We start from the raw sequence: 18,469 nt of genomic DNA, 5'->3' as shown, positions 1-18,469 counted from the left end.
GTATGTGTTCAAATGTGTGCATGGGGGCACTAAGGATGTGATGTAGGAACCAAGGGGGAGGCAGCCTGAAAAAGTTTGGGAACCACTAGTGTAGTTAGTCCTTTTTTGGTTTACCTTTTATTATTTTAAATCCTCATTGTTCTACTAGAGGCGGAGGACATCTTGACGGGTGTTTTCCAACCTGTTCTCAGGGAGGCAGGAACTTGAAACTTGTCACTTCCTGTGAACTGCTTGGTCACCCATTTTGATCTCCAGTTACTTTCCTGCCTCATCAGGGAGAGCAGCATCTTTACCAGGCTCTGCAAGTGTTCCTCAATTTTCTTCTTTTTTCTGTTATTTCTCTACTGCTGTTCCTCTATCCTCCTCCTTAATTCTGTATGAGTGTCTGTCATACTCTTCCCCCCTAGAGCTCTGTGGGTACAGAAGCCTTAAACGGCAGGGGAATTTTCCTGCCAAAAAAGGCTGCATTAAAATGGCTTCCCGCCCTTTCTCCCCTGCCAGGGAAGTTTTTGCCGGCTCCTCTGTGGAGGGAACGAGGGCTGCCTCTAGGGCTCCCACCCAGAAGAGGGCCAGCAAAACGGTCAAACAACTCCCAGAGTCTGCGAAACAATGGTCGAAATCACGGTTGGAGCCACGACTGCCAGAGCAATGCTCGGCAGGGGAATGGAGAGCGCAGTGCAAAGTGGCAGATGCCAGCGGCCTCGGCAGGGTTGCAGCTGGCACGGATCACTCCTGGGCCTCAGCTGAATCCACCCAGAGCGCACCCACACCTCTCGGGGTTGGAGGATGCGCCAAGGGCTCGGAGGACATGGCTGATCACTCCATCAGCAGAGGTCATCACCATGAAGGCTCTACAGGAGGAGGAGGAGGAGGAGGAGGAAAACACCATAGCAATCAGGCAAGATCGCGATGATGGGGAAAGGGAGGGGAGGAAGCTGTTGGCCCACTCTCAGGCTCTTCAGATCACAGTCATTGGCACAATGCCTCCCCCCAACAGCTGGCCAGCCTCTTCAGGGATACCACGAGGGAAGAGATCCAAGCTTACCACAGAGACCAACATGCTTCTAGATGTAGAAGGCATTCTCCTTCTTCTTCCCCCTCAGTGTCACCCCCCAGTTCCCCCGGGATTAGAGAGAGATCTGGTCTTCCTTCCAAAGACCCCCTGGCCTTCTCAGGAGATGAGGAGACTAGTGAGGGTGATCTGGAAGAAAACTCAGACCACTTTTCAGACAATGATGGGGCCAATCCAGAAACACCTGACCAATCCTTCAGGTTCTTTAATCAGGACAGCAACAATCAGGGGAACTCCAGGTGGACTTGCATCAGGACTTACATCAGGAGGCAGGGCGACTCCAGGGGGGCTTGCATCAGGAGGCAATGCTCATTCTGTTATGGACAAGTCTCACCTCCTTTCGCTGATGGCAGAACACATCAAGAGTCAGTTGAACATCACTGCCGACTGGCTTAGCCGCTAGACCATTGCAGAGGCTGAATGGAAGCTTAAGCCATCCATTTCCCACCTCATATTGAAAAAGTTCAGCTAGCCTGTTTGCCTCATTGGAAAATCACCAACTCCCAGCATTCATGTCCAGGTTTCATCACCACGTGCATTGGAGGTGGACGCCCTCTCGACTCCACAGCCAAAGATTTTGCTTTACACATTCCCACCCATTCCCATCCTCCCCAAAGTATTGAGGAAGATAGCGGCTTGTTGCCCTGCACCGGCCGTGCCATCCATGGTTTTCCTCCATCCAAGAGATGGCCACTTCACCCAGGCTCCATCTACCAACTCCATCGGACATGCTGACCCAGGGTCCAGTCTGACATCCGAACCCCCAGTGGTTCTGGTTAACCACCAGGTGATTGAACAGAGAATCCTGAGGCGCAAAGGCTATTACGAACAGGTTGCAGATACCTTCTTGGCATCACGCAGAACATCCACCAACAACATCTACAATTACTCGTGGAAGGCCTTTGTCAGGTGGTGCAGGAGAAAATTAGTGGAACCCTTTTCACCACCTCTACCACAAGTTCTGCAATTTCTCCAGGAGGGATTCCACATGGGTTTGCACATCGCCACACTATGAAGGCAAATTGCAGCTCTCGCCACTGTCCTACTACCCTTTCAGGGTATATCTGTCTCCAAACATCCGGATATGAACAGATTCTTAAAAGGGGTTAAGCAGATCCAACCTTCAGTAGAACACCACTTCCACACCTTGTTCTTTCCGCCTTAACTAAACCAACTTGTTCTTTCTGCCTTAACTCAACCGCCGTTTGAGCCTGTACAGACCATCCACCTTAAGTGACTCCGGATTAAGACCTTATTCCTCCTAGCCATCACCTTGGCAAGAAGGATTTCAGAAATCCACGCTCTCTCAGTGAACTCTGAGTTCTGAAACTTCCATAAAGACAGGGTGGTTCTTCAGCTTGACCCAGTCTTCAAAAGTATGCTCCAGGTTCCACCTAACACAACAGATCATGGTTCACCTCACATAGCCTCTTCATAAATGTCTCACCTCCTAACGGAGGTGGACAGGTGACAAAGGCAGCCATCAGCCAAGCTATCAAGGCCTGCATCATAGAGGCATACAAGGCATCTAACCATCCAGTTCCCCAGGGGATTAGTGCACACTCCACACGCAGTGCTGCTACCTATGCAGTGTTTGCCAGAATTATCATTCGTGGTTGCCAGAATTATCATTCGTCAGACACTACAAGCTACATTCCTTAGCATTCCTACAGCCATATTTGGTAGGCAAGTGCTGGAACACATCATCGGAGACTGATCTGACCCACCTGTTTGGGGATTGCTCTCGGAGATCCCATCAAGATGTCCTCCGCCTACAGTAGAACGGTTGATGGGTTACTTACCAAAAAGAGACCTTCTACTGGAAGGATAGGAGGACATCTTGGCCCTCCCTGGATCAGCATCAGTCTCCGATTATTTGTTCCACACTCCTATACGCGAACCTATTTGTTTATGTTAAGCATTGCAGGTTTTTTTTGTTGAACGTTATCTGTTCCTGTTCTGGTGTTACTATGTCACTTCCTAGTTTCTGTGTTAGAGCAAAAGATTCTCACTGCTTTGACAGTCTACTGGAGATAAAGATATTCACAGGAAGTGGCAAGTTTCAAGTTTCTGTCTCCCTGAGAACAGGTTGGAAAACACCCATCAAGATGTCCTCCTAGCCTTCTAGTAGAAGGCCCCTTCTCAGTAAGTAACCAATGGATATTATTGCCCAGTTTTAATAAAATCCTATAGTTAACATTTTGTGATGTTTTTGTTTTCAGGCGACTTCAGACTGATTCCTGTACCTAGTTACATGGCTATATGTGAATATATCTGTATGTGGATATACCTCCCCCTCCCCCTCCCTTGCATGCCATTCCTTACTCCCTCTCATCTCCTCCCCTTCCTCACTCCCCTTCCCTTGCATGGCACCCCTCCCGCTCCCTTCCCTCCCTCCGCTAGGGTGGGTGGGGCCATGTTCAGATGCCGGGCCCCTTCCCCCTCCCTTGCATGCCACCCCTCACTCCCTCTCCTCCCCTCCTCACTTCCCTTCCCTTGCATGGCACCCTCCCCCTCCCTCCGCTAGGGTGATGGGCTGTTCAGATGCCGAGCCCCTTCCCCCTCCATTGCATGCCACCCCTCCCACCCCACCCCTCCCCTCCTCACTTCCCTTCCCTTGAATGGCACCCTTTCCCTTCCTCTGCTAGGGTGGGTGGGCCATGTTCAGTTTTGTGAAACTCAGTGCAGCAAGTGGTCTACCTTGCAGTAGTGACTTCTTTACCTTTATTCCCAGGAAGGTTGGAAGCTTGCCTTTGGTTTCTGGCTGTTTGGGCAGTGAAAGGGGCTGGTGGTAGCTATCAAATCGTAGGCATGAAGACTAATACCTCAGAGTTTTGAAATATTGAGTTTTGCTGACCTAAAAAGAGAACTCATGTGGACTAGGAGTTCTTCACATTGAGTTCTTCACACAGGAGTGTGCTAGAGAACCCTGGTGGCAGTCTTCTGAATTTGTTTTTGCCTGATATGTCTGCCCCCATTTCTGGTTGCAATAGTTTGCCTGTCAGTATGAGCAATACCATAGGAAATTCATTGTAAATTGAACCTGTGATTTTATAAACGTAATTCCTGAAACAGGTTACTTAGGGAAACTGTTAAGTAATACTTTTTTTAGGACCAACAAGATAGCACAAAAGAGCAAGCTTTTGAATTCACCAGGACTCAATTAAAAAAAAAGGGAGAAAAAGGTATTGTAGGGAATGACTGAGAATTCCCTTGTCTGCAGACTGTAGAATGTTAAATCCACAGACAGTTTGTAGCTTCATAAACAGTCTGTCATGGCAGGTGTTTTTGTAGGCCAGAATTGCTGTCTGGAAGAAAATTACATGTCATATAAAGATAAATGAATGTTCACTTAGCAAGACAGACTTTAATAATTTGTTTTCCTGATAGGCAATTTGTCAAAGCATGTTATGGTTTAAAATAATGGTTCCTTTAAGAATGGTCATTTTAAAACCTAGTTCTGTAATATATTATATACTAGCAGCAAAGTCCATTGTGGTGGGAGATGCAATGGGCCCTAGCAAAAGTGTGTGTGTGTGTGGGGGGGGGAGCATCCCCTCCAGCAGTGGTGTACTAGTTACGAGCAGGTGTACTCTAATCTGGAGGAAGGAAAAAGAGGTTTGTAAGCCCCTTTGAGTCTCCTTATAGGAGAGAAAGGGGGATATAAATCCAACTCTTCTTCTTTACCGGGGTCATACCAGTCCCCCCTGCTCCCAGTCAACACTTCCCACCTACCCAGGTCTGAGTGTGTGGCTTGGGTTGGGGGAGGATGGAAAGGTGTTGGTTGGGAAATGTTGGAAAGGAGTGGCTTGGGTGGGGGGAGGGTGGAAAGGAATGGCTTGAGGTGAGGGGAGGCTGGAAAGGAATGGCTTGGGATGGGGGAGGGTGGAAGGGCGAGGCTTGGGATGGGCTGTTGGGGGTTAAAGGGAACGGGGTTTTTTTTGGCAAGCTGGAGAATCAGTGGGCACCAGGATGCTGATGGCCTGCCAGCCGGGCTTTTGGGGGTTGTGGGAGAGTGGGGCAACTGGAAGGGTGTTGGGGCCCTGGCAGAGCCAGGTTTGTTCCTGGGTTGGGGAAGGTGGAGGGGATGGAATGTCACCCACGAATGGGCAAGTAGGACTCAAACTGATTGGTGGAGGGTTCGTTGTGAAGGGTTCGTTGTGATGTTCAATCCCTCAGTCAATTATAGGTTAGGATTGTATTGTATTATTATTATAGGATATGTTCATTGCCTGTCTGGCCTGGATAGCTAGTCTGATCATATTAGATCATATTAAGCAGGATCTGAAAACAGTTGGCGGGCACCATAGCATCCACAGGCATCACATTAAGAACTCCTGTTCTGTGGGATCACCTGGGACTTGATGGTACTTTCCACCACATGTTTAGTTCTGGACTGACTGTTAAGGGGCTGATGTGAAATGGGATATAATAAAAACTTCAAAACTGCAAGAAAGGATCTGTGGCTCACCTTGACTGGTTTTGAGTGTAAGCAGGGGTGTCAAACTCATTTGTTAGAAGGCCCAGTCACTTGATTAGGTCGAGCCATGTGTACCATAAAATTTAATGCCAGATACTAAACATACAAACTTTATGGAAGACACAGGCAAAGCCAATTGATGATATTCTTTTTTACATACAGTAAAGCAATAACACTATTGTTACTAAAAGAAAACAGTATTTTCTTTTAACAGTCTTTAATAATTAACAGTCTCTGATAATGGACACCTCTTTCTTCTGAAGTACTGCATCAAAACCTGAAGTCAGAGTCTGTGCTGTAGCAATTTTGAGTGTGCTATTTATTAACATTCATTACAGAGAAGAGCTGTTCACACACAGGCTGTCCCAATCTTAGATAATGCAAGAAAAGCCTTGTTGGGGGTCATTTGTACCCCAAAACTGTTAACATTTGCTAATGACAACTTCAGAAATGTTATCCTGGAGCACAGCATTCCCCACTATTGCTCTTGAGTAAAACCAGCTGTTCTACTCATGAGCAAGACCAGCAGGACCTCTACGTCACGTTTTGTACAACCCCCTCCCCTGACGTCTGTCTGGAAGAGTCAAGCAGGCAGGCAGAAACAGAAGTTTCCTCCTGTCAGAACCAACAGTTGCTGTCTGGAGCAAGCCCACTCTTGCCCAACCTTTCTTCTCATGGGCAAGAGGTGCAGTTCTACTCTACACATGAGTATCATTGCCGCAGCCCAAGATGCATCTGCCAGTAGAAGAAGAATAAGAAGAGAAGAAGAGTTTGGATTTATATCCCCCCCCCTTTCTCTCCTGTAAGGAGACTGAAAGGGGCTTACAATCTCCTTTCCCTTCCCCCCCTCATAACAAACACCCTGTGAGGTAGGTGGGACTGAAAGAGCTCCGAAGAACTGTGACTAGTCCAAGGTCACCCAGCTGGCATGCATTGGAGTGCACAAGCTAATTTGGTTCACCAGACAAGCCTCCACAGCTCAAGTTTCAGAGTGGGGAATCAAACCCAGTTCCTCCAGATTAGAGTGCACCTGATCTTAACCACTATACCACGCTGTAAAGTAGATACAAGGAAATTCTCCCTCCCCCAACTTACTCTCTTCCAAGTACTGAAGCTTCTTTTGCCCTGGGAAACCAAGCTCTATGTGAGATTAAAAGTAGGCCAATTGCACGTGCTGTCAAGGAAAGTGTAGTTTGACACGCTCTCTATTTAAAAATAGGCATGCTCTCCATTTGAAAACTACAAATCGGAAGGAAGTCTCTCTTCTGATGGCAAGCCAATGTCACTTCCCAGCTGGCCCAATATTCTGGAATGGCCAGCTGGGTTTTGAGCAAGGAGTCTCAACCTCCTGGGGTAGGGCGGGATATAAATCCAATAAAATAAATAAATAAAAACTAAGCTGGACCATCCTTCATCCCAGCAGCCTCCAGCCTTTTCCTTAGGTGCTCATGTTCTGGATAAGTGCTCTCGAGGAGCCTTTGTTTGACACTCCTGATAAATGATTTAATAGTAATGATGGGGCTCATTCAGTATCACAGAGTAACAACCAACATTGACCAAGCAAAATTTCTGTACAAGACCCATTTAATTGAATGGAGAATCTGCGTAATTAGGGACTGATAGACGTCAATCTGGATGGCTAATAAATATTGGTGTTTGGTTTTTTAAAAATTGCAGAAATTCAGAAAAGCAGTCATAGTACGTTTAGTCCTTTGGGAATCTGAATGATGTCGCATAATGGCAGATAAGTTTACCTTTGGAAATGCAGATTGTTGCTGTTTGTATTTAACTATTAAAATGAATACCCAGTGTTATGTTACATGCAAATGTGTGCAGTGCAGTCCTTGTAAATGTTTTTTTTAAATGAACAATATCATCAGGAATTATATTGCTCAGAAGAACAGAGGGGTTGACGTCTTTGTTGCAGCCATTTTTGCTGCTCCAGAATATGAATAAATAGATACATTTTGAAAACCCTGATCTCTGTGTGAATATGTATGGGTTTATCCCTTCCCCACAAGCCAGTTTGGTGTAGTGGTTAGTGTCAGACCAGCATCTGGGCAACCCAGATTCAGATCCCCAGTCTGCCATGAAACTTGCTGTGTGACGGTAGCTCTGGTCACACACTCTCAGCCTAACCTCACAAGGTAGTTGTGAGGATAAAATGGAAAAGATGGAAATGTTGTAAGCTACTGTTGGTCCTCATTGGGGAGAAAGGTGGGGTATGAATGTGGCGTTCAAAGCAGCTGACGAAAGTATTACATCTGCAATCTGAAAATCAAACAGAAATTTAAACAATATAAATGAAAGGGAAAATATAATATAAAAGAAAAAGAAATTGAGAATGGTTAAAATAGAATTCGGTTAGTAGAAACGGAATAATAGTAAACAGGTCAAGTAAAAAAGCTAATAAAAACAGCACTAAAACCATGAAAACCTTAATTAAAACAATTAAAGAAACAGAAGTGCTGGTAGAGCAATAATAACTGTGCCCATTAAGTTCTAGTACCTTGAAAATAAAAAATAAAAATCACTTGATTCCCCCTATCCCACTTTTTGGTTTTTTGGCAAGCAGTGAAAACAGTCTTAATCAGAGAGCCTTTTGGCCATGTCCTGACTGATTCTTAACTTTCCTTGGCCGTTTCCACACGGGCGGAATATGGCGGCCTGGGGACGGCAAAAACGCTGTCCCCAGGCCGCCATTAGCACAGGGGGTGCAGCTGCTTCGCAGCCGCGCCGCCCTCGCGCCGCCCACCCGGCGCGTTTCTGGAAACGCCGGCTGGAAGTCACTGCCGTGCGAACGGCAGCGGCTTCCCGGCGCTTCCCCCCCCCACTCCCTCGCTTCCCTTACCTGCTCTGCGTCCCTCTGGCGCGTCGCCGGTGCCTGGGGACACGCCCCCCTGCTCTGGGACCCAGAAGCAGGCGCGCAGGGGAGGGGAGGCGTGTCCCCAGGCCCCGGTGACGCGCCGGAGGGCCGGAGAGCAGGTAAGGCGACCAGGCGACGGCGCCCAGCGGCGCCGTCTCCCCGGTTCTTTCTGGGACCGTCCATGCGGACGGTCCCAGCGTCGTGCGGAAACGGCCCTTGTAACCTTCTGTTTGATTTATTTCTCTTGCTTTTAGTATTAGTTAGTATTATTTTTGTGCCACTTCAACTGTCTTTTAAATGCAAATTTAAAGGTTAAATAAGTAAAAAATAGTTCCATCCTACCTGTTCTGTTCCCCAGCATAGCACTAGAATGACTAGATAATAATTGTGCTTGTAAACATGAACTTAAAACACTCTTTGGGGGGCATCTAAAAGAACGGGAGCCCAGGGAAGAGAAAACTGCTGAAGAGGAATGGAGTGAGCCACTTCTCCTTCATGTTCTTTTAGAAAAATGTGGCATCCTAAAGATACTTTTAACTCGAGGGAAATTAGGCAAAGGTCTGAGGATTTTTAAAATACTATTTGCAGGCAACTGTAGTTATACCGAAATTGTGTTCCATAGTGGTTAATTTCTTGTTGAAAATCATTTTGATAGCAGCTAAATATTCTTGTGCAAATGCACAGTTTTTCAAGTAATCCTAAAGTTTGTGCCAACATTTCTCACAAGAATGGGAAACAAAAATACTGTCAGTAATGAGCATAAAATGTTTGAACTGCCATTTGTGTTAGCCTGGCCCTGAACCATATGATCTGAAAACTTTTTTTGTAGAATATGTTGCAGGATATTGAGCATCTAGAAACTAATTTTAAAGAAAAAGTTCCACTGAGCTGAGTGGTAGTTTCTTCCAGATAAGTGTCCATAGGATTTCAGTCTTATAGTGCAATCTTAAACAGAGTTACACTTGTCTAAGCCTGTGGACTTTAAAATAATGTAATTCTCCTTGTACTGTTAGAGTAGTAACTAGTCAGCTTGAACGGGACAGGCTATATTAAGCGTCTGAGCTATTTTTTCTTTTCCCTTAAATGGCTACTGAAAGGGTGCAGAATAATTTTTCCCTTGTCTGCTTTCTGACATCTGGTGACATCTCTGGATCAGTCCAAACAAGTTTCTAAAAAACAGCATTCTGATGCAGGGTTGTTAGGAGTGGCTTAATACCATGACCAACTTAAGACTTGAAATTTACTGGTGATCTTCTGCAGTAAGGAGAGATTTATTCTATTCTGTTCTGATGATGAGATCTTTTTTTTTTGACAAAACAGAATCAGACCTCAGCTAGCCAAAGAGAAGATTGAAGGATGTCACATCTGTACTTCTGTCACACCTGGCGAGCCTCAAGTGTTCCTGGGAAAAGATAAGGCCTTCACATTTGATTATGTGTTCGATATTGAGTCCCGGCAAGAGGATATCTATGTACAGTGTATAGAGAAACTGATTGAAGGCTGCTTTGAAGGATACAATGCTACTGTGTTTGCTTATGGTCAGGTAAGTATTATGCATGCTTGAGAACAAATTATTTGTTATTGAACAAACAAATTGACTAAGTGTATTTTAGTCAGCAAGAGCCTTTGGCACCCTTCCCAATTATTGAACCATATGCTTTCATGGGCCATAACCTGTTTGGTTATGCATACACTTCCTTAACTGACACCCAATTTATGGTTCTTCAAACACAAGCTTCTGACACACCAAGTGGTATGGACCATCCAGCTGTCTGAAATTAATTCTGATTGGGAGGGATACTTACAGCCCAATCCAGAGCTGTTGGGTGGATGGGGACGATACCACTGGACCAAATACTGCCCCCTGTTTGGAGGGGGTACCCTGCCCCCTCCAAACATTTAAAAAACCAAACAAACCTCAAGAATCCCCCTCAGGGGAAAGCAGAGATATGCTGTGAAAATTGTGGCATATCTCCAAGGCCAGCTCCACTGGCTCAAGGGGGCTAAACAGGCAGTGGAAGCTGACTAAAGTCCCCAAGAACACCCCCACCATGCCAATGTGGCCCAGGATTGCTGATGTGGGTGCCGGTGGATTTACCCCTCCAGTGGAGTAAGTCCCCTGGGGAGGGCAGTTCCTTTGGTGTAATCCTGCGCTGTGTCCGGAGGGAGATTAATCCCCATCCCTCTGGATTGGACTGTAAAATTATCAAGTCAGTTTGATTTTGTTCTAGTTAATAGTGCTACAGGAGTCTACTAGACTCAAGGAAGTATGTTTCGTGAAGAAACTAGATATCCATCTCCACTCAGTAGTAAATTCTGCCATCTAAACGTTGCGTGGTAGAGCAGGCAACTCCTGGCACATGTGCCAACAACAGCATGCCAGGCCATTTTGCTTGGCATCTAAAACCGAATCTTAACCTATGTAGTGGTAGCAGCATGGGAAGCAGCAGTGCCGGAGACAGACATGGACTGTGCTCGCCATCACCTTCCAGACTTTCACAAGGTGCTGGCAGTGCCACTAGGGCTTGGCTTCCTCCAAGCATGTTTCCAGGTGCAACTGTTGTCCCACCTCACTTTGTTTGCTAGCTCCCCAACATCTTCACAAAGAATTGTTGCATTTTTTTTCAGTATTTGGTCCAGAAAAGGTTGCTTGTATGGCTTTATGGTTTTCAAAATACTAGCAGCTATACAAAAGAATGCAGTTAGAGTCACAACCATCTGTTGCTCTTATGATCAATATATTGTTGTCAGTTCTTTAAGTTCTTTGGCTTGTAGCAAGATTGTGTATATGATGTTCTGCTGTTTGTTAATGACCACACATCTTCCCTTACATTTAGACAGGAGCTGGCAAAACATACACCATGGGAACTGGGTTTGATGTTAACATAATGGAAGAAGAACAGGGCATTATACCACGCGCCGTAAAACACCTTTTCAAGTGTATTGATGAAAAAAAGCATGCAGCCATTAAACAAGGGGTTCCTTCTCCAGAATTTAAAGTGAATGCTCAATTCTTAGAGGTAAGCCTTTGATAATATCAAGATTTCCAAATATGTTTCCTTGGAAATAGTTAAGTACTACATATTAACACTTACTTGGTAGTCACGTGTTCATTTTTATAGCTTCAGTCTCTTAGGAATAAGTGTCATTGAAAGATAGGGGACTGATGTAGGATGCTCAGTTTAGCCTGTTAGTTTTTTGAAAATATTTTAGACAGAGTGTTAAAAATTTACTTTTCTCTGAATAGTCTGTATGGTGGAACAGTATTGTTCCTGTTGCAAATGCAGACTTGATAACTTCCACATTATGGGATGGAGTGGCTTATGCCTGTGATGTTCAATTGATGGGGCTTGTTTCTAATAGTATGTGGTCTACTCTTTTAATAGGACATAGTTGAATAAAAATGGTGAATTGCATCTTCTTAGATATTTATCATAGGGGGCACCAGGGTAAATGATTCCTTGATTGCTGCATATTCAGGGACTCTCCTACTGACTTGGAATTTCATTTCCCCCCAGCTCCCCCATTTGCTAGCCTAGAGAATGGACTTGTGGAGAATCAATGGTTTGCTGTAATTGGATTTGATATGGCTGCCAATGTTTATTCATTTGTTCTTCCCTTCCCTGAGCCATGTCTCTCCATTTTTCTGCAATTTAATTACCTGGATTTGTCCTTCCTAAGATAAAAAGCAATATTTTGCAGAAAATTATCTTCAACTAGTCACTCAAAGTCAGCAAGGGAGAGTTTCAGTGAATCTTCCCAGGTTCCATAATCTTAAAATGACCTCCTGCTGAACTTTGTGTTGTGGGAAACATGAATCAGAACATCTGAAGATGACTTAAGAGCATTTGCATGGTAGCTATGACAGGCAAATTATATTGTAATATTTTGAGTTAAATCCTAGTACATTTGGGATAACATGTACGTTTGAACATTATTGTAATAACTACTTTTCTCCCTTTTATATTAGCTTTACAATGAAGAAGTACTTGATCTCTTTGACACAACACGCGATATTGATTCAAAAAACAAAAAATCAAACATCAGGATCCATGAAGATTCTGCAGGAGGAATATATACAGTGGGAGTCACAACGCGGAACGTCAGTACAGAAACAGAGGTAACTATATCAGTATTCTAAATAATGAGATTTTGTAATGGCTGTGTTCCTACATGATCCAGCTTTCTTTTGTAGTTTGTGTCTAATTTGAAGTCTCTGTAATTTCTTCCCTCAGGTTATTGGGCTGCATAGTATTGGGGAGGGTGCGTTTGGCCTCAGTGGGGAACATAATTTCTGCCATGTTGACTTCTTTGCTCTAGGGCAGATTTATAGTCCATATGCAGGAGCATTCAGAAAAAGTGAGGTACTAATTCAGGATAGTGGCAGGAGTTTAAATATGGGTACCATGCCCTTGAATTATTCTAAGTAGGTGATAAGGTTTAGTGCTCATTCCTAGACATGTTTAAGATAGGGAAAGCTTGCTTTCTGTTTCCATCTATAAACATTTGAGACCTTGAGCAAAACAGATGCCATTTGATTTCTGTCATGGCATGTAATACTGTTTCTCTGGTTGTATTAATGTGGCATTAAATATGAAGAGCATTGTTGCAGGGAGCAAAAAGGTAAGGCAAATGCACTCTCTTTTGGCATGTCTTTAATCTCTATACTCATTAATAAGGTTACCAGGGGATGTTTCCTCATTAGAAGCTGTCCCGTTTTTGTAGCCCAGTGACATAGTCTTTGTTGGAATGAATTCTCTGGTTTTCATCTGAAAATGAATGCTGTTTTCTTTGTTCCTCACCTGTATTACTAATTTCCAGTTTATGTCTGCCAGGAAAATAGATTACCGGCATTCTTGTGACAAGCATTCTTATTTCACTATCATGTGTTTTATAGATCATTTTAGAAAGTGAATGGATTAAATCGTATTCTACCAAAGTTTAAGCCCTTTGTACCTTTAGCTCAGTATTAACCTACATTGGGTAAGATCCCATGATCCATCTGAAGAAGGTGCTGAAATTTGTTCCTGGAACTGGTGGAGCCATGTGGTCTAATAGCCACTTGAATTGGGAGGCTGCAGTGGGAGGGAAAAGAGGATGAAATCACTCTTTTTATCTCTCATGTCACTGCAGCACCACTGATGGCAGAACAAGAGAGTAGAGGTTTTTTTGGTCTCCTCCCTGAAGCAGTCCCCTAATCTGTGTGGCTATTAGAGTATTCAGCTACAGTAGTACGCATTCTCAGGGTCAGAAGGGACTCCTGGTGGAGGGGGCACATTGCTTGTATCCATCAATCATGGAATTCAAACCTCTGAATGGCAGCAACTCTCAACAACTAAATGTCTTTTCTGTCAACTTTACCTGGAGATGCTAAGGTAACTGGGATTCTTCATGCTAGGTAGGTGTTCCTGAACTGACTCATCGCCATGAAAATAGTATGTTCCTTTATTTTGAAGGTCCACTTGTAAAATTCAGGCTGTTTAAATTTTTAGAATGTTTTTCTGCCTTTTCCTTTTTTACACCCCCTCCTCCTACTATAAACATGTCTCTTTTATGTATTCAGATGATGCAGTGTTTGAAGCTGGGTGCTTTATCTCGAACCACTGCCAGCACTCAGATGAATGTTCAGAGCTCACGTTCACATGCCATCTTCACTGTCCATTTGTGTCAAACTAGAGTTTGTTCTCCAATTGATGCAGTACGTATCACAGGTGCACGGTACTCCTAAGTCTTTGCAATAACGTTGTGCTGTAGTTTTATGGAATGTTGTGTGATGTTGGAATAGATTTCCTCCTTGAGTTGCAGCACAGAAACCACTGCAGCATTCTCTTTCCGTGTGTGCCTAGGGTACGTGTGACTAATCCATGTATGAGAGTAATGGTGTAATTTTGCTATCTGGCACATGCTCCTTTTGTTTCATCCTTTCACCTTGACCAGATGAATCTGCAAAAAAAAAAAAAAAAAAGACAGACAGACAGGCTGCTTGCAGTGTCTTTTTTCACTGTATTATCTTCCCCAGTATTTTGTGATGTGTGCGTTTTCTCTCTTAAAGTGTAACAGAGATCTTTCTTCTGTGTGTGTTTAAAGAAAATCTGAGCAGAATAAAAAGTTCTTTAGCTTTGACTATGGGGATAAGTCAAAAAATGTTGATAATGTTTGGTGCTGTTAAAAACATTATAATATTTTATGTGATAGTCTATATAAACAGTGTTTCAAGATAAGTACTCAGATTGTCCATTTAAAACAGTCCCAGAGTTTTAGTCATCTTCTGTCCTGACGTCTGTTCTGGGAAATTGGAGATTTTAGGTGAGTTAGCACTGAAGTAGGTAAATCCTGTAAAGATGAAAGTGACATGGTGCAGTCTGCTCAGAAATATGTTCTGAGTTTCCCTTTAGTCATAGCCTTTATGAGTACAAATGGCTTCTTTTCTGGTTCTTTTCTCTCTTTTACCTGCTTGGTAAGAAATAAAAATCTGCCCTTTTCAGAGTGGTGGTTCTTGTAGCCAAATATCTCACCTCTGTGTTGTATGGATTAAATCCTTTTTATTGCATTGTTTTAATTGGGTGATCTGCCTTGAGTTTCAGCAAGAAAGATGGACTCTAAATGAAGGAAATAAACAAACAAATAGCGGCAAGTTTTGATAATTTAAGTTCATGTCCCAGTGTTTGTCATTTTGGATTGCTGTTCCACCCTGTTTAGGAGGATAATAAGAAATGACAGCGGAGGCAGAAACAAATGGCTCTATGAGTAACTCATCTGTGTATGTGATGCAGACAATTCCATATACGGTACTATGGATGCATCATAGCATAAATGGATCCAGGTATATTTAATGTCTTCCAGATCAACTTCTATTTGTTTTATTTCAGGATAATATGACAGATAACCGAATAATATCGGAGTCATCTCAGCTGAATGAGTTTGAAACACTTACTGCTAAGTTCCATTTTGTAGATCTGGCAGGATCGGAACGATTAAAGCGCACTGGTGCTACTGGAGAGAGGGCAAAAGAAGGCATTTCCATCAACTGTGGGCTAGTAAGTTCATGTTCTTATGCTACTCTGACAGCAACTTTTTATCTCCTGTGTGTGGGAAAATTTTGGAGGTGGAAATATTTGATGCACAAGCTGATTGTGATGAAAGGACCAGCAAATGAAACATAATCAAAGACCAGATTGGGAAGGGGCTATGGCTCAGGGGTAGAACACCTGCTTTGCATGTGAAATGTCCCAGTCTCAATCCTCGGCATTTCTAGTTAAGGAATGATTTAGTCGGTTCTATGGAAGACCTCTGTCTGAGATCCTGGATAGATAAGATTGACCTTTATAGATTGATCATAAGCTTCCTCTTTTTTTATTAACTGTTTTGGCACTGCATTGTAGATTAAGAAAACAAGTTGCACTGTTACTTTTTAATGTTAATGCCAAGAGTATGCATGGTGTTTTCTAAGGAGAACATAAGCTATCTTTATAGAAATCATAGGCTGTTTCTGCACAGCCCAATAACAGCACCCTAGGGACAGTTAAAACACCATCCCTGGGGCGCTGCCGTGCTCGTGCCGCCCAAGTGGCGCGAAAATGCCGCTTTTGAACCTCACTCGGAGAGCGAGGTTTTTCAAAAGTAGCATCTTCCACCTGCTGCGGTGTGAATGGCAGTGGGTGGAAGGTGGCATTTTTCCTGTGCTGGCCCCAAACGGCTCCTTACCTCCTCCTGGCTTCTGTCAATCTGTGGAGGCCAGGGGACATGCCTCCTGGCCTCCGTCCCTGCAGTCGTCGCTCTGGCCATGGGGGCATGTTCCCTGGCCGCCACAGAGCGACAGAAGCCAGGAGGAGGTAAGGAACTGTTTTGGGGACTGCGCAGCCGTGTGGAGCCTGCTCCACCAGCTGCGCAGCCAGCAGGGCCGTTTGTGCGAACGGCCCCAGGGCTTGTATCAGCATGAACCATGCTGATGCAGCCTCGCTGCTCTGGCTATGCAGAAACAGCCATAAGGTTGGAAGGAACTTCCAGGGTTATCTAGTCTACCCCCTTCACAATGCAGGGAATTCACAGCTGCCTCTTATTAGATCACTATAAACCAAAAGTTACTCCTAGCCTAAGATTTTTAACCCCTCATTTAGGTTTGGAGCAAATTCTGGTTAGTGTTGAAGTGGGAAAAAAAAGATTCCTCCCTGGGGAAGAATCTGAGGTTGAAAGGACAGGATCTGCAAGGAAGGAGATCATAAAACCCTGTAGCCTGCTACTGATTACTTAACTGTAGTCAACAATTGACTCCGTTTACATCTGCAGTTGCTTTGAATGATCTTTGGAAATCAGTGTGATGTTCATTCTAAGGCAGTATCATCATTAAAGACAACCAAGGCAATTTTTTAGGGAGACCCCCAGGAATATCATGAAGGGGAATTTGGAGCTCTGTAGCAGGAAAGGGCAATTGACAGAAATCACGGTCCCTCCCAGTTCTGTCTGCTTTATGTGGGTCCTCTGGGGTTTTTTTGTGTGAGTAGATTGAGGTGGCTGGATCACTTTTGTCTTTTCCCTTTGTTTTAGTTGTTGTTGTTGTTGTTGTTGCTGTTGTTGTTGTGTGTGTGTGTATTCTTTTATTTATATGACCCTTGATGTTGTTGATGATGATTGTCTCGACTGTGTTCTTATTTCTGATATGCATTTTTTGTCATTAAATAGTCTTTAATGGCATAATTAAACTTACTGTAAAACTTTTAAAATCTACTGTGCTATAGTTGGCATTGGGCAACGTGATAAGCGCATTGGGAGATAAGAGCAAGAAGGCAACTCATGTACCATACAGAGATTCAAAATTAACACGACTCCTGCAGGACTCTCTTGGAGGCAACAGGTAGAGTAATTAGTTTGAACGGATTCATATTTAATGTGAAAAAAACATTTTTCTGCTTTTTGCTATGGAAGCAAACAGACCTTAAGCTGCATGAAAATCACCTAAGTTATCTTCTAAGCTTGAATTTACTATTTTACAGATATTATTTTGATAAATATTTTCATTTTACTATTTATAGTCATTAGCATATATACTTCCCTTTGTAACTGTGTTGGATTTTGGAGTGTTGGGATGGATTTTGGGCTCAGGTTTCTTTTGCAACTTCTATAATGAAACAAACTAAGAAATCATTTTCTTGTTCAGCCTGAAGGCAAAACTCACCATCTGATTCTTATATCCATGCATCCCTGTTGAGGAAAAATGAAAATGTCTCATTTAAAGAAATCTATGGAGCAGAAATGTTAACATGTCTTTATCAATGCCTACAGAACTGTTCTTGCCTATTTTGAGGATTATGTCTTAATTAATAAAACTGGATTACTTTTAACCTGCAGCCAAACAGTCATGATAGCATGTGTGAGCCCTTCAGACAGAGATTTCATGGAAACTTTGAACACTTTAAAGTATGCAAATCGTGCACGTAACATCAAGAACAAGGTGGTAGTTAACCAGGACAGGGCTAGCCAGCAAATTAATGCTCTGCGAAGTGAGATTACTCGGCTTCAGATGGAGCTCATGGAATACAGAACGGTAATATTTATTGGGTTTAATACACATGTTTTCTTCCTTATTTACATTGTCTTTAAATGCTGCATTTTAAACATTATTAATTTTAAAAGGTTAAAAAACAGTTTTTATGCATGGGGCCCAATCACTTTCTTTTCTGATTGTGCATGCACATTGAATGTCACATCACCAGAACTGCCAGATCCCCCTCCCAAACATCCATTGGCCCCTGCTGCTTCAAGTGGCAGTGGTGAAGGGGTTTAAAAAGCAGTGTCTCTAGCTGCATGATGACAAAAACCTGGAGGTTATAACAGGTAGTTTTAGTGATTACTAGAAACTCTGTGGCAACTCCTCTGTGTCCCTGCCCTCAACTCTCCAGCCTCACAAAGTTCTCTGACACCTTCTCAGGTGCCATTCTGGGATTCAGCAGCAATCATGGCCTCAACAAATCTTTTGTTTCCCAGTTTTCCTTATTAGTGATCTTTGCTTCTGTTAAAAGAATAGAAGCATTTTACACTGTGTGAACCATAATGT

At 43.5% G+C, this 18,469-nt stretch overlaps 1 protein-coding gene across 14 annotated transcripts in view; it reads left to right on the top strand.

The window, feature by feature from the left end:
- The window catches only part of KIF21A (kinesin family member 21A), a 124,252-nt gene that overhangs the window by 41,133 nt on the left and 64,650 nt on the right, over nucleotides 1-18,469 (top strand). For all 14 annotated transcript variants that reach the window (XM_048501040.1, XM_048501042.1, XM_048501050.1 and 11 more), the window contains exons 2-8: nucleotides 9,739-9,961; nucleotides 11,256-11,438; nucleotides 12,389-12,538; nucleotides 13,982-14,116; nucleotides 15,288-15,455; nucleotides 17,154-17,269; nucleotides 17,764-17,959. In XM_048501040.1, coding sequence (XP_048356997.1) covers nucleotides 9,739-9,961; nucleotides 11,256-11,438; nucleotides 12,389-12,538; nucleotides 13,982-14,116; nucleotides 15,288-15,455; nucleotides 17,154-17,269; nucleotides 17,764-17,959 — 1,171 coding nt within the window. The remainder of the gene's footprint in view (nucleotides 1-9,738; nucleotides 9,962-11,255; nucleotides 11,439-12,388; nucleotides 12,539-13,981; nucleotides 14,117-15,287; nucleotides 15,456-17,153; nucleotides 17,270-17,763; nucleotides 17,960-18,469) is intronic.

This window comes from Sphaerodactylus townsendi, linkage group LG06 (assembly GCF_021028975.2).
Source record: "Sphaerodactylus townsendi isolate TG3544 linkage group LG06, MPM_Stown_v2.3, whole genome shotgun sequence".
Lineage (NCBI taxonomy): Eukaryota > Metazoa > Chordata > Lepidosauria > Squamata > Sphaerodactylidae > Sphaerodactylus > Sphaerodactylus townsendi.
This window is presented reverse-complemented; position numbering and strand designations above follow the sequence as displayed.